The 24,221-nt window shown below is 44.0% G+C and overlaps 2 protein-coding genes across 4 annotated transcripts in view; both read left to right on the top strand.

The window, feature by feature from the left end:
• Positions 1 to 617: 617 nt before the first annotated feature.
• ago1 (argonaute RISC component 1) lies at positions 618 to 20,333 on the top strand. Of its 2 annotated transcripts, none has more exons than XM_076737830.1 (19): positions 618 to 1,097; positions 4,648 to 4,834; positions 7,582 to 7,702; positions 8,831 to 9,012; positions 9,638 to 9,774; positions 10,132 to 10,266; positions 10,515 to 10,602; positions 11,655 to 11,802; positions 11,963 to 12,082; positions 12,200 to 12,322; positions 12,423 to 12,556; positions 12,871 to 13,055; positions 13,249 to 13,408; positions 13,775 to 13,865; positions 16,715 to 16,909; positions 17,079 to 17,213; positions 17,317 to 17,418; positions 17,557 to 17,756; positions 17,981 to 20,333. In XM_076737830.1, exons 1-19 carry the CDS (start codon positions 1,073 to 1,075, stop codon positions 18,087 to 18,089), a joined length of 2,577 nt encoding a protein of 858 aa, XP_076593945.1. In that variant the 5' UTR covers positions 618 to 1,072; the 3' UTR covers positions 18,090 to 20,333. The 2 variants fall into 2 exon arrangements, with proteins under 2 accessions (XP_076593945.1, XP_076593944.1); XM_076737829.1 differs by having other exon boundaries at positions 636 to 1,097; positions 10,132 to 10,284.
• A 745-nt stretch (positions 20,334 to 21,078) lies between these two features.
• ago3a (argonaute RISC catalytic component 3a) overlaps positions 21,079 to 24,221 on the top strand; it is a 35,585-nt gene continuing 32,442 nt past the window's right edge. For both annotated transcript variants that reach the window (XM_076737828.1, XM_076737826.1), the window contains exon 1: positions 21,079 to 21,810. In XM_076737828.1, coding sequence (XP_076593943.1) covers positions 21,792 to 21,810 — 19 coding nt within the window. In that variant the 5' untranslated portion in view covers positions 21,079 to 21,791. The remainder of the gene's footprint in view (positions 21,811 to 24,221) is intronic.

The raw sequence follows: 24,221 nt of genomic DNA, 5'->3' as shown, positions 1-24,221 counted from the left end.
TTTTTTTTTTTTAATTTATTTCACATGTTATTTCTCCAAATGAACTGTTTTCTTTTGCGTTTGTGTTGCAAGTGAACAACACGCCTGGATGAAGAGTAAGAGGAAAGGTTCAAAAACAATAACTACGACTAACAAATTCTTATTTATTTGCACAAGTAAAAAAAGAGGAAAAAACGTAATGCATTAAAGGATCCAAGGACACAAAATTAACAAATAAAGCAATGTGCTCATCTAAAATCTCACCAAAAAGAGAAATAAAACAACAACTAAAATTTGATTTTATCAATGTAGAGACAACAATAAAATAATTCTGAAACCATCAGTAAATAATTGTATATATAATAAACACGAGATGAATATCATGATATTAAATTAGTTTTAAAATATTCACAATCCACAATTCTATGACGTTGTATTTTGTATGTAGTTATTCATGTGATTATTTGCCTATTGCATACACTTACGTTACATAATGCCTTGTTTCTTTATCACGTTTTGAACACACTGGGTCATAACAACGCGCCTGCCCCGACAGCTGCCCGTATTTGCATATCTGCAGTGTAGTTCCGCCTTCAACCTCTAGGGTGTGACAGCAAGTTCATCAACAGTTCCTTTGCACTTTTTAATGGCAGAGAAGAAGTTTCAGATTTTTCGGGGGTGAGGGGCTGGCCTTTTTTGTTCCGCTGGAGAATCCTGCTTGAACACAACAGACCGACAAGAAATCACAGCGCCGCGGACAATCGGCGAAATCACGGCGCCGGGAGGGACCACACTGCTCCGCGAAGGAAGACTGCTCAGAAATAAGACGCCATCTCCCTCCAGCTCTGCCGTTACTAGCTCCAGGGTCAACGGGCAGACAGGCAACTGGCAGCTATCGCCGTTAGCCTCAACTCCTCTGTGGGTCTGGGGGGTTCTGGTAGGGGCAGGGGGCGGGGGTACACCGAGAAAGGAGAAGACTACACGCCGAGAGGAGGGGGCTGGAAGTCTGAGACGCTTCCAGCCTGAAGGGGCCGGCGGTTTGGCCACAGCACCCGGACTAGCTAGCTTGTACCCGCGCGGCTAAGTGAATGGGATGGAGCCGGGACCGTCTGGCGCTGGTAGGTTTATTTTTACTTTAACGATACATGTTATCAGCCCGGATACCCGAGTCGTGGCTGCAGATATAAAAACGGGGCACCGTAGCCTGGCCTTAGCGTCAGGGGGGATGTACAAGGAGGCTTGGTGACAACCCCGTCTGTTGCATCGCAACGTTTCCAGAAGAGGGAGTGGGAGATGGAGGGGGGCTCCCTTGCAGTCTGCATGCACAGCACTTAGCGGAGAACGTGATTTTTCCGGATTTATAGGTATAGACAAGCCTTTGGTAGCGCTGACAATATCTTCAGCCATGCGCGGGGGCAGGGAGGTCGTGGGAATCTCGGTGAGGAGGGACGAGGTGAAGCCCGCCTTCTAGCAGCAGCAGCAGCAGCAGCAGCTGGCTGCACCCCGCACTCCCCTCACAGCAGACCAGCCTCCCTTTTCACTGACAGGTTACGGTTGCTCAGGGTGTCTGAAAAGTGTTTAACACCGATACGTTACATGCGCACATGAGGGACACAGGCCTCACATCTGCAGATGAATTATTGATTGTGGTGCCAAAAATAATCCGAAATTGTGATATCTGCTAATCTGCAGTTAGGGTTGACACAATCTGTTTTAGGCTTTGGACGACTGAGGAGCAGTGCATTGCATTTGTGTGTTTTTTTGTTTTTTTGCTCTGCATGCTTCTCTTCAGATTTACAGCTAGTGCTAATCAGTGCCAGTGATGATCTTTATTTGGCAGTGTTCTTGGATGACACTGAGGTGTAGAAGGCAGCCAATTAGAACACAGACTGGCGAGTGTTTATCTTCCTGCCCAGGTCTGAAGTCCACTGATTGTGGAAGATTTTGAACCCTGGCTTTAATAAATCAGCCTTGAATCTGTACGGCTGGAAGTCAGGGTTTATGTATTGAACGCTGTCTTTTTCAGGGTGGTGGGGTTGTGAACTCATACACCCAGTTAACTTCCTCTGAGTTTTCTTTGGATATTTTCAGGCTGTTTGCTCAAGCAGGCCTGAGATTTGAAATTACTTTGACGGTCTCGATACTAAACCTTGAATTCAGCTGAGTTTTTTTTTTCTAGGATGGGTGAAGGGCCCCTGGGGCCCACCTCAAAGTCTGCTTTTGTGTTTGATTATTCAATGTGCTATTTTCCAAGATTGAGCTGATTGCCATGTTTAGCTCGTGGTCAACAGCCAATTATTCAGAGAGCCAACTAGTTTGGCCAAAACAATTGATGCATAATTGGCTGATCCTTCTCATTCATGCATTGGCTTGTGATCTCCTGATGAGGGAAAGGCTCTCCTAGTAAACATCCACTACTGTTCCTTATTATGAGATTTTAAAGGCTTGCATTTAGGCCACAACTGAGGCCATTAATCAACCAAAAGTTTGCAAAAAATCTATGTTCCCCTGGATATATTTTTAAAGTGGTCCTTCCCATGTGACCTGGGCTTATTGCTTGTTACGTCATTGTAAAGACAGTAAGAAGTGAGCGTCTTCATGTTGTGATGCAGCACCAAAGCTCTGCTTTAAGTCTTACCGCCCAGGAAAGACTGCTATTGTCTCGGGATATGTGAGAGCGCTGGCTCCGCTTCTCACCATCTGCCTTTACTGGCACAAGGGCGAAGTGTGTGTCATTGTGTGAGTGTGCGACGATCACGGCGCACTCTAGACGCCCGCACATTCACAAACATACATGCTTTCCTTGCACATGGAGTCTGTGTGGTCAGCACATGTCTGATGTCTGTGTTTATGGTGTTTGTCAGATGTGTTGTAGTGAAGTGTGATTCAAACATGGATACACACACACACACACACACACAATAAGCACTGAGAGCAGAGCATCTTCTGCGTGTTTTATGGGTAGTGTTACTCTTCTGAAGGCTCAGTGAACACATGATCGAGTGGTATGTTTGACCTAAGGATTTCCATAGCAGCTATTTAAAGCTGGGCTTTCCCAGTTTGGGATACACAGGCGCCTTGGCCCGATGTGGGAACAGGCTCAGTGCAGGACCAAAAAGGCCAAGGTCTCTTCGGCATGACCACAGAAGCACCCTGCCTCCTCACATCTCCTCCAACAGCCTGACACACGCACGCACACACACACACACACACACACACACACACACACACACACACACACACACACACACACACACACTGGTCCCCTGATATCCATGACAATGCTGTGTTGCCGTGGTGTCTCCATGGTGAGGCTGGGAATGTAGAGGGGGCCCCCCGTGTTTGTGTGTGTGTGTGTGTGTGTGTGTGTGTGTTCACCGTAGCAAGGGCGCTCCCTCTGTCACACACCCGTGTATTTGTGTGAGTGTGAGACGGAGGAGCAGGGCAGCTGGGGTCTTTGTTGTGGTGGAGGAGGGCTGGTCTCTGGGGACCAAGAGGTTAAGGCACTGGGCCCCTCTCAGGCAGGAGTCACAGCTAGCCTCACATCTAGCACCCAGTCGAGGACCCCCTCTGTATTAGACCTCCTGACCGGCTCAGGCTTGTTTTTAAGACCTGGTGCCAGTGTGCACACAGATAGTCTCTATCTTCAGTTGTATTCTGTGGACTCCTGATGTGACGTAGTAACTGACGCATGAAGTGTGCGCTGGATGAAATGAGATCAGATGTTAGTCTTATTTTGAAAGTGCAAAATATGTTGAGGGCTGCAACCAATCGTTTTTTTCATTATCACTTTTATCTATTTTTTCAATTAATTGGTAGATTAGTTGGCCAATAAAACATCAAATGATGGAGGAAATTGTGGGAAATTGTCATCATATGACCCCAGAGCCATCTGTGACGTTCTCAGAGTGATTGTCAGTTAAACAGTCCAAAACCTGAACTCAGAAGAGAGAGAAGCTGAAAATCCTCGAATGTTGTGTGATCAGAAAGGAAGCACAACAGAACTGAAACTCATGTGATAAATGAATGGGAGCTGAATTATGAGCTTTGCTACGTTGCTCCATAAACAAGCATTTTTTCTAACGTGATCCTTTTCTTCCCTCTCCATAATTTCTCCTTCCATTGTCCTTCCCCCTTCTCTCCCCTGTCCCTCCTCATTTGACCTAATCTGCTTGGTCCTCCTGCTCTTCTTTATGCCTTGTCAATATCCTCCTCCATCACCCTTTATCTTAATGCTTATATAACACATCGTTCTTCCTTTCTCTGGCCACAAATGCACATTTTGCTGCTTAACTGTTCCATTCTCATTGTTTCTCTCTTTTCCGATCTTCCCACATCCCATCTTCCTGTTACTGGCCCTCACTCTGGTTTCCACCTATCATATCCTTTTGGCCTCTGCCTACGCTTCCTTCCCGCCTTATGCCACATTTCTTGCCCTCTTCATCCTGCTGCTAACAACCACTTCCTTTGCCTCCTCCTCACTTGACCGTTCTTTATCTCTTGTCTGCCTGCTTTGCTTTTGCCCTTCCTTTGCTTTGACTTGTTCTTCTGTTCCTCACTGTTGTTTTTATACACATCCACTTTCCTCATTCCTTCCCTCTGTGCTCTGAATCTCCTCACCTCTGTCACCTGTCCTTGGCAATGGCTCTTTATCCCCTGTCTGTCCAGTGCCCATGGGGGTCTTCCCCCCACCCCTGCAGCAGGTGTTCCATGCCCCCCGCCGGCCAGGCATGGGCACCGTGGGCAAGCCCATCAAGCTGCTGGCCAACTACTTCGAGGTGGAGATCCCAAAGATGGACGTCTATCACTATGAGGTGGACATTAAGCCCGACAAGTGCCCACGAAGAGTCAACAGGTAATAAGACATGAAGACTGTGGTTACACCTTCATCTGATCACACTCTGTGTTTCTTGTGGTTTTTTTTTCTGTGATGTCCCTCATTAATCTGCGAGATCAGTACTTGACAGTTGTCGTGTGTCATAAACGGTTAAAAATTTGTGGCAGCGTGCATTTTAAGAAGTCAACAAGCAGCTGAAATGCCTGCAGTGTGGAACCATTTGAAATTGGATAATGAAAGCCCAACAGTCACTCGTAATCACTGTGTTGTCAGTCTTTCAGGAGGCAGCAGAAACAGCTATTTTCAACATGAACAATGCGACTGAGATTTCAATGTACTTCTTTGTTACAGCTATTTATTTATTTTTACAGGCTGATTACCATGTTTTGGAGTGGGGATAATAAAAAAAAACAAAGCTTTTGTAGCTAAAGCAAAGCTCTTCAACTCTCAGTTGTGTCTTAGCTAGATTGGTCTTGCTAGCTTTAACATGCTTTATGTTTGCACCATGCAGCTCTGTTACGTAGGAGAAAGAGTATTTTAGTTTGGTGCAGTATAAATAGATATTCAGCCATAAAGTACTCACATTGGGTGCAAAAAACCTGAACCTTATGACCTCCTTCTGATATTGTCAGCAAATGAAGTGCATTTCCCAAAATTTGGGTTCAGTTATTGCTTTGCTTTATATTGAAGGCAATGCCGCTGTGAAAATCATACGTAGTCGGACTCCTCGTGAGGCCTTGAGGAGCAAAAAGCGTTTTGAGAAAAGTACCTGCATCTGTGCAGAATCAGACAAAAATTAAAACACATTCAGGTCACATTAAGCAGTAGGACGCCTTCTCTCCCCGCAGTCACTGTGCCAGAGACCAGACCGGACAGATGGTGGAGTCAAAAGTGAATCTAACTTAACTAACCCTTTCACCTTGGCTGGTGTTTATGCATGCTTGAAGAGGCCATTTGATTGGACGGTTGAACCGTTGTTGTAATAATTCAGGTTAAATTGATAAAATTAATAAAAACTCTGTATATTTTCCCACTTTAAGGGGATCATGTCATAGGTGATATGAGATGTTGATCGTACCTTGAAAATCTCGTATTGCTTAACAGTATTCTGTTTATGGTGAAGAGAGTGAAGGGTCCTCTTTTGGTTTATTCAGTATTCATACAGGTTTCCATGGACTGCTGTGTTTGTCTCTGTGTGCTTAATTCAATATCAAATTTTTGTAATGGAGCTATTAGTCCATAGACAGTTTTTAGTGCCCCCCCCCCCCCCCAAATATTCTGTTCAGCTGGAAAAAATAAGAAACACAAAAGAGCTGCCATGATTGTGATTTGTCGTGTTTATTACTTTAATCCAAGCATCAAACAGTACATAAACATAAATTACCAAATTCAGAGGGGAAATGTGCTGTCTGCCTCGCCGACGTTTGTCACGTCTCCTCAGAGAGCCAGTTCCTTTTTAAAAAAAACACTGTCTTTGACAGGAGATGGCAACACGCCACACAATACATACGTCTCGTCACGTTTGATCCAGGAGAATTTATCCCTCTATGAAGGCACGGATGTCATCTTCTCTTTCACTCAGCTTTCTCTGCTTTCAATTCCCGAAAAAAAAAAAAAGATGTAGCATCACACTTGTGACTGTGACAGCAGGATATGATTGGCTATCACGTTGCACAGTTGCTCTTCGTGTGGAGTCATGTGTCGGGTGTCAGGGACAGGCTAGCAGCAGTAATACAATACACGTAAGCGAACTTTCTGTCAGTTTCTTGGCATGAGCCCAATCTGTGCCCTTGTCATTGTGCTGATAGCCTTGGGCCTTTGGGTAATCATCAGTTATCATTTAGAAAGATGGGTGTAAAATGAGGAGAATCTGTTTTTCAATCCACAAAACCTTCATATATATTCTGTGTGTCTTTTTCTGGATAAAAATTCCTCCTGGCTATTTGAAGCAAGATGTTATTATACAATGATTTGATAGCCATGATTATTAACAATTTTAATTGCAGCTTTAATGAATTACATTTTTGCACGTTTCCTCAACACTAATAAATAACTTTTCTCTTAAATGGAAAGGAATAACATGATTTATTTTGTCTATTAAAACAGCCCTGACCCATTACTCTGATTAAACAGACAATCTTTTGTTCAAATCCTGGAAGATCTCAGCTGAAAGACAAGGTTATCCATCGAACACTCCAGGAGAGTCCTTGAGCTTTTGTTGTCTTCCTAATTAACAAGGATGTGAACAGAAACAGAAACAAATGAACTTGATCTATTTGTAATTAAACAGAGTTGCTTGCACAGAAAACTTGAAATTCTAAAGAGGTGTCCTTGAATATTGCATGTGTTCGGACCACCGCCTCAAACGTTCAGAGCGGGCCTTTGAGCATCAGTCTCTCGCTTTTAGGGTTTCAGACAAAGGTTCCAAGAAGGCATGCAAAGGTCGAGCCCTTTGACCTTTTCTTTTCAGAACAAATCCTCATCCCCCACTCATATATGAAGGCCAAGGCATTGAAAGGTGCCCCCCCCCCCAAACACACCCGCACTCTTTTTGTCCTTGCCTCTCCCTCTGTGACCATGAAATATTGCATCCACCAGCTGTATCCTGCTTGATCAATATTCTATCATCTTGAGGCCTGCTTCCCCCTCCTGATCACAGCAGAGCATCCTGATGAAGCGATGGGTTTAATTGGCCGAGCAGGGTCCCTTTCTGTTTCTGCTGCACCTTAATGCCATTTTGTCTCTGTGTGTGTCGCTGCCTACAGGGAGGTGGTGGAATACATGGTGCAACACTTCAAGCCCCAGCTCTTCGGTGACAGGAAGCCAGTGTACGACGGCAAGAAGAACATCTACACGGTGCTAGCACTTCCGATTGGGAGTGAGAAGGTAGATGTTTGCAGTGGTTTTGCGTTACACTCTTACACCGTGACATAATCACCAACTCATTACTCCTCAGGGATCAGTAAAGTCAATCTGAAGCCCTGTTCAAACAGGAATTACACTCCCTCTCTCTCTTGAGGAGGAGGGAGGGTTGCCTGAAAATCACTAAATAGATGGCAGTATTTAGTGTTTGTATCTCCTGCAGAGCACATATGTCTATCCCAGTATTCACAACAGCCACAAACACCTACTGTTTTATGGAGCACTTCTACTGCGGTCTGGTTGGAGACTTCTAATTTTAATGTGCATGTGAGCTACAAAGAGTTTTGCTCTGTGTAACCTCTAATCGGAAAAACTGTTTCGGATTTTGGGAAATACCCTTATTCGCTTTCTTGCTGAGAGTTAGGGGAGATCATTGTCTGGTAAACATAAGGCCACAGCCAGTTATCTTAACTTAGCATAGATACTGGACGTGGGGAGCTAGCCTGGCTCTATCGAAAAGAGTCTCTGCTGGCAAAGCAAGTAGGAAGTCAGTGCTCCCGGTCAAGAAGTAGTGGAGCACATAACACCCTCTGAAACTGCAGCGTGGCATTTTTAGGCTTTTGTTTTTGTACAGATCTAACAAACAAGATATAACATACTAATTAGTCGGGTGTATAGGTGCTGGTAGGAGGATTTGGACAGAGCAAGGCTTGCTGTTTCCCCCCAATGTTTGTGCTAAGCTAAGCTTATGGACTGCTGGCTACAGCTTCATATTTATTGTACACTCTTGAGAGTGTTGTCGATTTTCTCATCCAACTTTGAGCAAGAGAGTGAATAAGTGATTTGTCAGTTTCTTTAAGGATTCAGACCCATGTGCTTTGCCATACTGCCATGTAAAGAGCCCACAGACTGGCATCTTTAAAGTTATGAGTGGTAGAGAAGGTGTTTTTGAACCACCGTCTGTAATGTGAAGTACCTTCTTGAATAATGAATCCTGTATGAAGGGTTATCAGTATACTTTTAACCTGATAATTTGCTGTTCTCCCTCATAGTCCATCTTCAGTCAGTTTCTGGTTATTGTTCTCCTGCTGCAGCTTTGTTCTTTACCTCTCCTCTCCTCCCCTTTCTGTCCTTTCTGCTCTCTTTCTCCAGGTGGATTTTGAGGTAACTATCCCAGGTGAGGGTAAGGACCGAATCTTTAAGGTGTCCATCCGTTGGCTGGCCAAAGTGTCATGGCGCCTGCTGCAGGAGACTCTGGTCAGCGGCCGCCTGCAGGTTCCCCTCGACTCGGTTCAAGCCCTGGACGTGGCCATGCGCCACCTGGCCTCTATGAGGTACGCCATAGGAACCCTTTCTCTCACATATACATACACATACTGAAGCACACCCATTCCTTTTAAATTCTCTGTTTGGTTACATGATCAGTTATATGCATTTACATCTTAAAAGCAGATTGGAAAGTCAAGTTCGTTTTTTTGACATTATAACTGTGCAGCTTAGCAAGGTTAAACAGGTTGTTCTATTCACTTACAGCAGACCATCCATAGCTCCAGGGGTCAGAGTCACTAAACAAAAGATGCTTGTTAGCTGAGACCTGTGTGAAAGTGTCCACTGCACAATGCTGAGCAGGGGAATAATGATAACTGGCTTGAGGACTTGACCTGAAAAGGGTCCAAAGGGAAGTCTTTAAGCCAGAGATGTTTGTGGAAAAAGCAGTCAGTTCAGTGATAATGTTTCCCCATTTTTTGTCTGCTCCAGAAGAAAAGCTCAGCGCTGTTCCTTATGACTCCCATTTAGGTGTTTTTCCACGCAGTTTCCATGCAACAAAGAGTTATTCTGAAACCTTGTACATGAGACGACAACTTTACTGGATTTGAAGTCATGCTTAGGTCATGCTTTGTGTTCAATGAAGTCATTTTGCACATTTGTCATTTTCACCTTCCCACCTCCTCCGATTAGGTACACTCCAGTGGGCCGTTCATTTTTCTCCCCACCTGAAGGATACTACCACCCACTGGGTGGGGGGAGGGAAGTCTGGTTTGGCTTCCACCAGTCTGTGCGCCCCGCCATGTGGAAGATGATGCTGAACATTGATGGTGAGTCACTGAAGACATGCCCACCAGAGAGTGTGTAGTCAGTCACTGATCTCATTGTTCTTTACTGACATTGCATGACTGGGCGAAAAACAGTGGGACAGAAAAGGTGAAAAAGTGAAATTTACTCTGGGACCAAAGAGGATTCAAACCACCATTTATATGATTTATAATCATATCATAAATGTCGGCTGCCGCTCTCCTTTCTTTTGGCTGCTTTAATTTGACCTTTTATTCTAACATTAGTTTGGCTCTGATAAATGCTTTAAACGGTGCCAAAGCTCGTAGAAGTGGTACCTTTTGTTCAGTTGCTCCTCTGTCACTCAGATGGACTCACTGTTGCTGTCTGTCTCCCTCTAGTGTCCGCTACGGCCTTCTACAAAGCCCAGCCTGTAATTGAGTTCATGTGTGAGGTTTTGGACATTCGCAACATTGACGAGCAGCCCAAGACGCTCACTGACTCGCAAAGGGTCCGCTTCACCAAGGAGATTAAAGGTGGGCTGCAAACAAGTGGTAAAGTGCCTTCCAAACACACTATGACACGCCAATGTCTAATGATTCTTTGTTCACATTACACATGGCAGACGCATTTCAAAAGTCTAGATCTTATTCACAAGTCACTGCTGTTAATTATCAATTCTCTTTTAACCTTCATTGTGTTTTGTTCTTTCAGGAGAAGCTCTTTTAACTGCTTTGCTTTTAACAACCATGTCTATCTCTCTGTGTCTGTTTGTGTTAACCAGGCCTGAAGGTGGAGGTGACCCACTGTGGCCAAATGAAGAGGAAGTATCGTGTATGCAATGTCACCCGCCGACCTGCCAGCCACCAGACGTAAGTATACGGACAGCATTAAATTACATTATATTACATCTATTTGGCAGATGCTTTTGTAAGTGACTTACAATAATATGAAGAGACATGATCAGATACACTCATTTATTTTATTTATACATCTACATTATTAGGATTATTAGGATCCTCAGATTGAGCTGTATGGAACTTAATAATCTACGTTTGCCATTGACAATGTCTTGGACCTTGTTTCGACCAAATAGTGCCAGATAACACGGAGCCACTGGAACAAATTTCAGGAAGTAAACTAGGAACTGGAAATTCCTCTTTGCTGTTGGTGTTTCCACTGTATCTGAAGAACCATGCAAATAAAGCCAACCGTCTGGATTAAGAAAAACTATTGTGGCATTTTAAAATGCATTTTGCACACATGAGGGCACAAAGGCACACTGTCGAGCTCCAAATAAATAATTTATTTCTCTTTTCGAGACAGATGCTGTGAACTCTGAAGTCTTCCTCGGGCCTGTGTGTGTCTGTGTGGGAAGATCTTACAGATCGAAATGTTACCTGTCTCTAAAAGAGGGATGAATTATTTATTTGGAGACTAACATTGTCCAGACCTCTGTCCTTTGAGCCTACAGTCGTCTTTTTGTCTTGCACCTGAATATTTTCACCTGATTCGCGATGAGTGAATGAAAGGGAGACATGCAGAGAGAAAAGGATACTGAAAACTCCACGACTGATGCTCTGCAGAGTGTTTTATGCTTATTTATTTTGGCTAAAGTTTCTCTTGTTCACCCACTTTGTTTTTTTTCATTTCCACTCCTCCTTTCTCATTCGTTCACTTGCCCTCTCGAGGTGGAAACGCCCCCATTAAAGAAATACTCACCAGTATTTTACCCAGAACTTACATCAGCCTGGATGAATCAGCAGGTCAGGAGGTGGCCAGTGATGCACTGCAATGACAGTAACATCTGTCACCAATGTGCCACGCGTTCATGACCATGCAGGCGTGCATCCAAAAGTATGTTCTTCATCTTTTCACCAGATCGTGCAGTAGTTCATGTTTGTTCTCTTTTTTTTTTCATCAGGTTTCCCCTCCAGCTCGAAAGTGGGCAGACAGTAGAATGTACAGTGGCCCAGTACTTCAAGCAGAAGTACAACCTGCAGCTAAAATACCCCCACCTACCCTGTCTACAGGTGGGGCAGGAGCAGAAGCACACCTACCTGCCCCTGGAGGTGAGGACGGGTTCAAGGATGATTTAACTGTGATAAAATAACTGGGTTTATCCTTTAAAGATGTAAATTAGTGTCCATACGTTACAACACCATGAACACTGACTGTTTTGATATACGATTAGTGAATGTGAATAACCGACTGTGGGTTGGCTCATTCTAGGTGTGTAACATTGTAGCAGGGCAACGATGTATCAAGAAACTGACTGATAATCAGACCTCCACTATGATCAAAGCCACAGCTCGCTCTGCACCCGACAGACAAGAGGAGATCAGCAGGCTGGTGAGTTGTACAGACTGCTGGTGTGGGGAGACCACACAACTGATGGAACAACAGTGTACAGGAATGGACGACGCTGTGATTTCATGAGATATCATGGATGCTCTTCACTCTCCACAGATGAAGAACGCTAACTTCAACCTGGACCCGTACATTCAGGAGTTTGGGATCAAGGTGAAAGATGACATGGCTGAGGTGACGGGCAGGGTGCTTCCAGCCCCTATCCTGCAGTATGGAGGACGGGTAAAACATGAGTCATTTATTATTACTTAAGGGACATTTTTGCTGTATATCTGACCTGATTTGGTTTAATCTTTATCTCCTCTGGTCCTCTTTGCCACAGAACCGTGCCATAGCGACCCCCAACCAGGGAGTGTGGGACATGAGGGGGAAGCAGTTCTATAACGGCATCGAGATCAAAGTGTGGGCGATTGCCTGCTTTGCCCCCCAGAAACAGTGCAGAGAAGAGGTTCTCAAGTAAGTACTAATGAATAATAACAGTGGGAATTCAGTTTTTGTGAGGAATTAAGTCATTTTCCCATAACACTCTTTGGCTGCTGTGTATTTTATATTGGTAAGCCATCAGATCCACTTTTAATGTATCTGCTAGCAAAAAAAAAGTGCACAGACAATGCCATATTTAGCCTACATTTACTATCTCAAAGTGATTCATTTCTTTATGATATGATCAATAACATTTCTTAATAACAGGACAGGGATACAGTGTAAGACAACAATGAAGTATGAGAAACCTGCTGAATTTTGTCTCAGCTGCTCTGCTTTCCTCTCAGGAATTTCACAGACCAGCTGCGTAAAATCTCTAAGGATGCTGGGATGCCAATTCAGGGCCAGCCGTGTTTCTGTAAATACGCCCAGGGAGCGGACAGCGTGGAGCCCATGTTCAGACACCTGAAGAACACCTACTCTGGACTGCAGCTCATCATCGTCATCCTGCCAGGGAAAACTCCCGTCTATGGTAGGCTATATTAAAGTCATGACTTTTGAAAGTCTGTTATTGTTTTTGCACAGACAAATAAGTACCACAAGAAAAAAGTGCAACAGCAAAACCAACTAAAGACGTACTCAGTTGAAAAGCTTCTCAAAATGCCACCTCAGTCCTTCAGCATCATGGTGTTCTTCAAATCCTATTTCCAAACTGTCCCCTTTAGCGGAGGTAAAGCGTGTGGGAGACACCCTCTTGGGCATGGCCACGCAGTGCGTCCAGGTGAAGAACGTGGTGAAGACGTCACCTCAGACCCTCTCCAACCTCTGCCTCAAGATCAATGTGAAGCTGGGAGGCATCAACAACATCCTGGTGCCTCACCAACGGTGAGCTTTTCTCTGGGCTGCTTTTTAATTAGTTGCACACAGTTATGTTCAGGAGGACAACAGTGAGAATTTTAATAACACCACTGTCGCATATAAAGAGGTTTGTAACCCATTCATGCCAGACAGTGTTGTCCATAAAAGACTTGGTACTGCAACATTCGCTATATATGTCACTGTTAAACCACAGAATTATACGCTCCATATTGTTTCACTTTAAGTATTTGGTGCCCACAAGGTCCCGCTGGATTACAGACCGTATATTGACCCATCTCAGCCTGTAATGATAATACAGCTCCTAAAAAGCAACCTTGCGCTTCTTTTACGAGCAAGTGTAATTTGCACCTCCTCCTCCATTCACTCTCTCAGGTCAGCAGTGTTTCAACAGCCGGTTATCTTCCTGGGAGCAGATGTCACGCACCCCCCTGCTGGAGATGGCAAGAAGCCCTCCATTACTGCTGTAAGTCTCAATAATAACGCCTTCATTAAACAATGCTTGTTGACCTTGAACAGTGTCTCAGGAAAACGAGGGGAATGTACAACGACTGCAAGTCACACGAAGTCGGAGCATACGGCGACTTGTGAAGGGTGTTTCTCATTATTATTTACAGACCTACTTCATTAATCAAAAATAGGAATGGGCGATTTTAAACCTCTTTTCACTCTATTAGCAATGTAAGGGAACATATCTTGAGCACGATAAAAGAAAAAAAAAGGGTTTATTGGCCCCAAATAGGAACGATAATAGCCTATATCCACAGGGAAGGAGTAGCATCCCTATAATGTAGGTTAATTAGCAAATGTAATGTCATTCATTCTCAGTTAGACAAGGTAGGAATAAGTATGTCAATAACCTTTATTTGGCAGAAAAAACAAAGTATATTATATAAGTACAACAGTCAGTGTACCACGGGGCATGTATACAAACATATTTACATGTGGTAGCACACACTGGTGCAGCATGCTAACGCCAAATTCAACAGGCTGTCCAGTAAAATAGGAACATAGTAGTCAGTGGATGTTACTCCAGTTCTATGAGTATGTACGTAACCGTCTACCTCCATGTTATCTTCATTGTTTAAACATCATTGGCCATAGAAAAACAAGAGGATTGATATTACCGGTAGGTTTCTGAAGGGATGTGTCTGAAGACTGGGTTTGGGTTTGCTGTTTGTCGCTATTTTTGTCAAGGACTGGAGCCAGAGGATTAAGACCTGGTCAAAGTGGACAGACTGAGAAACAATTTGAAACATACTTCTTGTTATGTTTGAAAAGAGAAGAGCAGTATATGTCTTTGGCTTCAGTACAGTCAGGGTTTGTTAAAAATCAGCATCTATAGTCGTGTTCACTGGAAGAGGAACAGCAGCTTAAGGCAGTTGGCTCAGTAAATATAGTAGATGTACCTTGTCGAGACAGAGCAAGGCATTTATACACTTCATGGAATTGATCAGCATGAGTGTAACGCAGGTTCTGTTCACTGCTGTTGTTTGTGTTGGATACAGCAGCTCTGTGCCAGCTCTGATACACAGATGGCTAAAAGTGGATCAATCCTATATCTGGGGAATAGTCGGCTTTTAAGAATAGCGGATGGTGGCCTACACAGGCATTGCAACCCTGCTCTCTCTGTTCCAGTCCCTTTCAAAGCCATAGAAACGCTTTGTTAGCTTGTTGTATGTAAGTATATATATTGCCACAGTGATAGTGTGGCTCCTCCGGTGGTTGTCCAGATGCTAAGTTGGCAGGAGCGCTTCTTTTTATAGGCAAATCAAAAAACAGCAGGGGCATGTAAATAAAGCGAATGACCTCAAGACGTCATAGAAAAGCAAACGCCACATGGTTGGGGTTGCCAGGTGACAGCATCACCGGGTCACTGCCTGCAGCGATGCTGGTAAGAGAAGAATCCCACCTCCAGTAGTATGTTTGAGGCAGAGGCACTTTAACACCTTTAATCTTTAACACAGACGAAACGTTAATTAAAACACTGGAGAGCAAATGTCATTCCATTCGGCTCATGCTGTCGTTTGCAAACAGTGTTTTTTACAAAGTGTTCCTGAGCTCATGTAGTAACATCCTTCATACAGTCATGTGTTCACAAAGTGGTGAACCTCGCTCCATCCTCGCTTGTGAACGACTGAGCCTTTGCAGGATGCCCCTTTCATACCCAATCATGATACTATCACCTGTTACCAATCAACCTGTTTACCTGTGAAATGTTCCAAACAGGTGTTTTTGGAGCATCCCACTTCTTTCCCAGTCTTTGAAATGTGTTGCTGCATCAGATTCAGAATAAGCAGATATTAAAAAAAAAAAACAATTGACATTGTGTTTTGTTTATGTTTTACACAGTGTCTCAACTTTTTTGGAATCGGTGTTGTACTATTAGATTTGTTGGATTGATGAGATGAGTTCATCACTTTGGGCTCTGGTAACTTGGGTAGGCAGTTGTAATTCATTCTGGCATTTCCATTAAAACCATCATTAACTGCAATGATTCCTTACAGCTTTATTAAGTATCGTGTCCCGTCAGACGAGTCAGAGAGCTTATCAAGCAACTGAGCCCAAAGAACTCTCTGAGTCTCTTGGCTGATCAGAACATTTCACCTAAACGAAGTCCATTTCAAGAGAAACATCTGCAGTCAGTCCGACTTTTCGACTCGGATACAAACTAAATGAGGCTGAACAAAGAAAAGAGTAGTAAGAGAGGCGTTAGTGAGGGATGAAGGGAAACAAATGGCTCATCACTGACTCACGCTCAAAAAGGAAATGACGTCAACTCTTGTCCGCCCTTGACCTCAGCTCAGCTGTGGTTGGCTGCGTTGTTGCCTGGCAATTATGACAAACGCTTGAGTCACACACACACACACACAGACACAGAGGATGGGAGAGGAGAGTGGGTCTATCTTGATCCTCCTGAATGAGGAGAAAACTGGTGAAAAATTGTGATTGTAGTGCTGGGTGAGGATTTGAGGGAAGAAAAATAAAAGGTGGATGTTGAGCCTTCCACACTTTCCAGTAGCAGCCTCTAGGGGAAGCTAGAGGCATCTTCTAGACTAGAGGCTGCCTGTGTACATGGTGTTTACAAATACACACATTGGGACAAACCACTGATAACAGTTTTGTTCTTATTCTTCTTTTTCATGTTTTTATGTTTGTCTGTGCAAACTGATTATTCTAAATTATACTTCTTTGTTTCTCCATCACACATTTGATGGATGCCTCTATGCAAAGTATAATACCCAATGGCACGTTTTCTTTTTGCATATGCTTTGGGAATCAAGTCACCTGTTTAACTCTGTCACCCAATTCCAGGTGGTAGGCAGTATGGATGCTCATCCCAGCAGATACTGTGCCACAGTGCGAGTCCAGAGACCCAGGCAGGAGATCATTGAAGATTTGTCTTACATGGTGCGTGAACTGCTGATTCAGTTCTACAAATCGACCCGGTTCAAGCCCACCAGGATCATTTTCTACAGAGATGGAGTTCCTGAGGGACAGTTGCCGCAGGTAAGATGGCATCATGGTGGTTCTTTAAGGGTTGATATACTGGACTCCACTGGATTGTCCAAAATAATGTATTTCGTATTACTTCACTTGCATAAAGTGCATTTTTGTATTTTTCTGTAAAAGAAACTAAGTCAGTCAGAGTGCTAATAAAGAATGTTTTTGTGTGTAGATTCTCCACTACGAGCTCCTGGCCATCAGAGATGCATGCATCAAGTTGGAGAAGGACTATCAGCCAGGCATCACCTATATCGTGGTGCAGAAACGCCACCACACGCGCCTCTTCTGTGCTGACAAGTCTGAGAGGGTGAGCTTTCTGTGTTCTAACACTTTTTTTTTTTAAGTTTTCTTTTCATGCTCACTTGTTTTCATATGTTTAATAAATATAATCTTGTGTTTTCTTTGGGTAGATTGGGAAGAGTGGGAATATTCCTGCAGGGACTACAGTGGACACCAGCATCACTCATCCCTTTGAGTTTGACTTCTACCTGTGCAGCCATGCAGGCATACAGGTACTAACAACAGCAACAGATTATAATAAGACTGAATGCCTTCAACCCCCAAACCTTACATATTGCATTGTTTTACATGGTCTTTTTCTTTTTTTTTGCATGTTTCATCACATTTTTATTGCCTCTCTGTGTCTCCAGGGTACCAGCCGACCGTCTCATTACTACGTCTTATGGGACGACAATCGTTTCACGGCTGATGAGTTGCAGATTCTAACTTACCAGTTGTGCCACACTTATGTGCGTTGTACCCGCTCAGTCTCCATCCCTGCGCCAGCCTATTATGCTCGTCTTGTGGCCTTCCGTGCCCGCTACCATCTGGTGGACAAAGAACATGACAGGTTAGTGTGGTTATCGAAGATTTAACACAGGGTTTCTCAAGCTTTGATAGCTCTTGGTTTGCCACCACAGCAATTGGGAAATATTCCTTTTGTAACGTAAATTTAAGTGTGACCGAGGCCTTCTTTAAATCTAAAACACATTTACTTTCCTTTATTGTGATGGTCAAATTTGAAGTGTCACTGATCTTTGTTCTGCGACTTCTGTCCCTGTCATCTCGCTGCAGTGGAGAGGGCAGCCACGTGTCTGGTCAGAGTAACGGTCGGGACCCCCAGGCTCTGGCTAAAGCTGTTCAGATTCACCACGACACTCTGAGGACCATGTACTTCGCCTGAGCTACACCAACCATCACCACCATTGATCCCTTCCACCTCATTTCTACCTGAGTGGGCACTCAGCCCACCACTACCACCTCATCCCCATCCCTTATTCCCAATGACTGCCCACCACACATTCTCCGCAGACCTGCCAGTCATTCACCCAAATCCAAGAAACATAAGGCCCTTCACCTGTAAAATACAGGCAGACTCTACAGCCTCATGCACTCAAAAGGTTATGAATATTATTATTATTATTGTCATTTTATTGTTTTTACTTCTCCAGGACTATTGCTCTTTTTATGTTGAATTTTTAAAACTTGGGTATTATTATGTTATTGTATTGTACGCTACCTTCACACTCCTGTGTATGTAAGTATGCAATACGGATGGGAAGAAAATAGGCGATAAAAAGAAAAAAAAAATCACAAAAAACTTTTTTAACTGCCACCACGATGCTGCCTCTTTACCCATCCGAAAGCCGGATGCCAGTGTTCAAAGCCCCTTAGTGTGGGGACCCTCCAGAGGGTGGTACTGGGCACGCACACTTACATGTATCATTTAAACGTTGTCATGAACGACATTCATGTTTTTAATGTTTTTGAATAATGTTATTTTTCTAAACAGCATTGAGGAGTCTGAGGTATGGTACATTAGCACTTAGTGATAGCATGTAGGTGCCACCAGTCCTGCACATAAGAGTTTGTTAGTACTTGTGAGGCTAGCCCTCTGGTCTTTATATTAGCAGACAGAAGAGCAGGTGTAGCATATCGTAGATGCAGGAGAGAAGTCCTGCCGCACTCTCTGTGCTGGTTGGCCAGTCCCTTAGAGATTTAGCCTATAGAGGCAAGCTTAGCATAACAATAGAGGGACCATTTGCATAGAGTGTATCAAATATACTTGCACCCCATGCACCTAAACCAGCATTATTAACCAGCCAAAAGTGATGCCAACCAATGGAAAAGGGGCACTTAAACAGGAAGATAATCTCCTATTTCTGTATTGCTCTTTTAGGATATACGAGGCACTTTTTTTGTTTTATTATTGATTTATTTCACTTCAGAATGGTGAGACTGTCCTGAGGCTTGACACGGACTGCTTTGAAGTTTCACACCCGCACTTGCATAACTTCCAGAACAAGATGTAACTAAGGCAATAGGCAAGGTCAACACTCCTCTGTAGATTTGAATGCAGGCAAATATAAAGTCTGTGATCACTCAAGTGCTGCAAAGCTGAACTCTCATTCAGCAACTGACCTTGCTCCAATCGTTCTGCACATTCCAACATGTATCAGTGGAGATGACGCCACACCGTGCACTCTAAACTTCCACCCAGGCACTTCTGTGCTTACCTGTACACACCTATCCCCATTTTTACACAAAGCTCTTCCCTCTGCAGGCATTTTACAACCCAGCCTGGATAGCAGAAGCACACACATCTCTGCCCTCTCAGTCTCTTTCTTAGCATGCAGAGCAACCTTTTCAAATGCACTTGTTCCCTTATTTCCCTCTAAGCCAAACTATCACTCATTACCCTTCCCATCATCACCTTCTGTCCTCGCGGTTTCACTTTTAACATCACATACCTGCAGCATCCCCTGCCCCAATCCCCTAGCTTGTGTTAGCCAATCCCCATTGGTGCTCTGTGTGCATGGGCGGCACAGATAGGGGATTGCTACATTGGACAGGGTGGGCCACTATTACTTCTACTTAATATGCCCTGCCTTTACATCTAGTCACTTTCTGGATTTATGAAAAAAATGCATGTAATTATTTTTTATGACTGGATATTCTGAGCCACCTTATTTTGGTTTCCTTAGCGGTAGGAGCATTGCGCTCACCACTGCCTGTCAGTCGTTTTGCCTCGATTGTGTAATGGTTATAAAGACTGCTTTTTCCTTTGTCATTATTATTATGAATATTGTGACTAGTGTCAGAGTGTATCCTCAAGAGGGCACTGTAGAGACTGTCTCAAAATTCCACCTCAGTTGCCCTTTAAGCGCCTCAAATCTTGTCTGATGGTCAGAGCCCCTTTGAGCTGAAAGGGATCAAAAGATAAGAGATCAGATGAGTTTGATTTTTAAATCATGTTTATTAACTTGCATAATCAGTATGCCTTTGTACACCGTTTTACTGATCCTTCATTGTGTCCAAGGTGATTTGTATATATAAATATATAATATTAACCTGTTATGTATTTTGGCTCACCAGTTGCCGGGCCTTTCACAGTTGGGGTCAGTGTTCAATCCCTCATTCTGTGCATAAAAAAAAGAACAAAAAGAAAAAAAAAACATCAGTCTGGGGGCATTTTGGGGCACCACTGAAACCAGATGCAGTTCTTCACTCACTGAAGCCACAAAGCACCTTGCAAAGGGGGGAGACGAAATGGCAGTCACCCTGGAAATGCATCATGTGGACACGGGAGAGTTCACTCCTCTCCACACAGCCTCACTGTCTGACTAAGCAATATTGAAGCCACTGATCAAGAACAGTCCTTGTCATAGCACTTCCCAATAGATTTGAATGAAAGGACATGGAAGCATATTATTTTGGCTCTGTATGTGATAGTATGGGAACTCTGTTGGGGCGGGTTATTTTTTAAAGAAAATAAAATTGTTTTTTATTACGCTTGTTGTTCGTTTTCTGTAATACTGTACTGTGCACTGGGATTGGATTTTACTTTAATCTACGCTCAAAAATTTCACGACAGCAGAAAATAAAATGGAACTTTTCGACGTTTACACATTTTCACATCACAGCAGAGGAAATGTAACAAGCCGAAACGTTCAGTCTCAACAGAAATGCAGCCAAAAATTCGTATTTTCTAAAATACGTCAGGCTTAAAAAATACATTATTCCCCCACTAATTTATTCATAGTATTGTAAACGTAAGGTTACCTTTGAGTGAAGGCGGAGCTGGTTCTTCTGACGTCTGGTGACACAGAGCCCACCTCTTCCTGTCGGTGTCAGAACGGCAACTTCACCATATTTAGCTGGCTTGCCGAAGCCCCGCAGAGTTGATCTGTCAACCGGACTGAAAAGCTTGACACTTATCGGCGAAAACTGCCCGGTGGTGACAGCTTTATATTAGCGCCGGGATACAAACCTCAGAAGACGACGTCGTCGGGATATGGTGCCCGGGAGAGGGGGCCGCGTCGTTGGCTGTTTTTTAACGCGATAAAAGTAGTCGTCGTCTGTCAGAATTCCAACTATCCAACAGACGAGCTAGCCAGCTAGCTAATTACTGTGGCTATCCGACGCTCGCCGTGCCGTAGACACGACTTTATGTCGTCTCTATTAATGTTCGGCTGTCGGTAGGAATTCATTTGGACTCCGTGACCCCGCTGTGATGATATCCTGACAGCTCCTCTCATCCTTTCCAGCCACTTTCCAAAGCCTGGCTAGCGAGCTAACTTGGCTAACTAGCAGGCTTTCGCTGCCACAGGGTCGCGTTGAGCAACCAGTAGCTTTCGCCGTTTTAGTGAAACCCTATTGGATACCGTGTGTGGGGACGCCGGAGACCCCCGGCCGGCGAAACGACCGTACCGAAGGGCCCTTTTGACAGCACGCAGGGACAGGAGCTAGCAGAGCCCAGGGTACCTCGCCATTCAGCGCTGCAGAGGCGGTGCACGGCTGAAGGAGACACCGGATTGAACGGAGGAAGAGTCCCAGACGTTTGACAACTGTGATCCGGGAAGTGAACCGGGCAGGGACCTCATGAATGGAAATCGGAACTACAGGTAAATAATTCCTCATCGTCTCTTTAATAAGTTGTTTTTAAAGTACATGTGTCAGTGGAAGTTAACGTTGGATTTCCTGGAGGATTGCAATTAGCTGGTGAGATGAAACGCCGGGATGATGGGGGCTGTTGGAGCTTGCTAGCCGCGGGTCAAGCCTGAAGGTGTTTAACTGTAGCTGGAGTCTCGCAGCCTCTGCTGCTACTTTGTCATTAGTGGCAATCAAAATAATTTCCTTTACTAACACTCCCGGTGACGCAACGTTGAATTAAACTTCTTTGCACTCAAAAGTAAAGTATTTGGCTGTTGAAATCATTTTATAAACCATTCTCCAAGGGTATTGGGGAGTTAGTTCAGTCTCACTCACCGGTGGCATCATCAGCCAGGTGTGTGTATGGGTTTCACCGAAGAGGTGCTGAGGTTAAGCTCGGTATTCCCCTGCGTTATCAGAGAGACTTCCACAGTGTTAAGTGATGACATTGTTTTAGTGGTCATGGTGCAGGATGGGATGTGTTCAGCTCAAACCTAGCATAGCCAGTCACTTGAGACAGTGGGTATATTTTGTCCTTTCAAGGCCCCCAGGTCCAGGTCTTGATCGCCCTCTGACCCCAAACTGACCTTAACATATTTAGCAGTGTCATTCTCCTCTAGCACATCCAGTTTGAGATTTAACCAGTTTTGCCCTGCCCATGCTATGTGAATGGAAAATGTAGCCTTTGTAGGTAGGCAGTGTTTGTCTTATTTACAGGGCGTTTGGTTGTTTTTGGAAGCTGCAAGTTTAACCTGTGAGGTTTATCTCACATATTTGCTTTTCCACCCACACACCAGTTTGTGTTAAAAAAGAAAAAACAAAACTACAAAACCTTGCTGTCTTGTCCTGAAATTGTCAACCTAGGCCATGGCTAGTAAACTGCTTCTTTCTTGGTCATAGTGGCAGTTAAACTGTCCGGACCGTCTGGCTTTGTCTCAGCTGTAACGGAAGCTTTCCACTTAATGTGACCATAAACTGAATGCCAGGTACTTTTGATCAGCCAGCGACACACGATACAGCAGTTGGTTCTTAATCCACCCCCCCTTCTCAAGAGGAGATCCCTCTCTGCTGCCTCCTGTCTCATTAGCCTCTCTGCACCTCTCAGGTGGGACACTTCCCAGCTTTGGTAGCATAAGGGGACATGAGGTATTTTCCCAGTAATCAAGCACCTACTGTAATGACAAATAGACTAAAACAGTTATGTGTTGGGGCAGGTGTGCAAGTTTAGTTCACAGTATCCAGTGAACAACAGTAAATTTGGTCTGTTCTCACAGACCGAATGAGAAGTTTGCAACCACAAAGAAGCACCAGATTTCCAAGTGTGAAAATTCTGTCTTCAACTCAGAATTTTGGCATAGCCATGTTGGCTGTTTCTCCAACACTGTGGCTGCAACTGTGAAAGAATATTATGCGATTAGGTTCAACCAGATATTACTGATTTCTTCTTTCGAGGAACTTGAGTTGTGTCTACTTTCATCAAAAGCTCCTCAAGTCAGCACTGACCGTAGAAAACAGACCTTGGGACTTGCCAGAGTTTAACGGTGTTTGCTTTGCAGCACAGTATTCCACAGCAGGTTGTGAGCACAGCAAATGCAGTTTCATGCAGATTATACTTCTAGCCAGTCCGACACTGAGTGTGTTGAGGAGCGTCGTTGATGCTTTCTCTATGGAAGACATTAATACATTAATATTGTCAGACAGAGGCACATTTTATGATATCATTTTGTGGTTTGTCCATGTAGATTGCCGCCAGCTCTTGATATTGTGTATATTGGTTCATTGTCACATATCGTGAACCACCACAGGCCAAACAGTGAGTCCGATGCCTGGGTGAGTGATTAAAAGGGGGCTCTCCATCCATAAGTCAGTGGCCCAGAGAGCGTACTTAGAAACTGACTCACCCTATTCCCTGGTAGTAGTCTAAGCATCAGCGTGTGGCATGGAAACCATGGCTCTGGAGAGCTTAGCACTGCAGATATAATGAGTGCAAGGCTTTCGAGCCTTAAGCAAATCAAATCCATTTTGATGTGCTAACCCCGAGGTATGTCCACAAACAGACTGTCACTTGATATTGATGTGATGTTACATTATGGCTGAGTTGCAAAGCCAGAACTAGTCAGGAATTTCAAATTATAGGTTTAACCTCATTAATGCTGCTGGAGGCCTTGTTGTTAAGCCTAAACTCAAACAAACAGGTAGATGTTTTATTACATAACATTTTTGACTTTTATACAAAATGCTGATTTCAGTGGCAAGTCAGCCTTTAAAGGACTCTTTGACATTTTGGGAAGTACAGTATGTTTATTTGCTTTGTTGCAAGTTGGATGAGAAGATTGACACCTCTCACATCTGTCTGTTTAGTATTAAGCTTAAACCAGCAGCC

Source organism: Chaetodon auriga, chromosome 8, assembly GCF_051107435.1.
Source record: "Chaetodon auriga isolate fChaAug3 chromosome 8, fChaAug3.hap1, whole genome shotgun sequence".
NCBI lineage: Eukaryota > Metazoa > Chordata > Actinopteri > Chaetodontiformes > Chaetodontidae > Chaetodon > Chaetodon auriga.
This window is presented reverse-complemented; position numbering and strand designations above follow the sequence as displayed.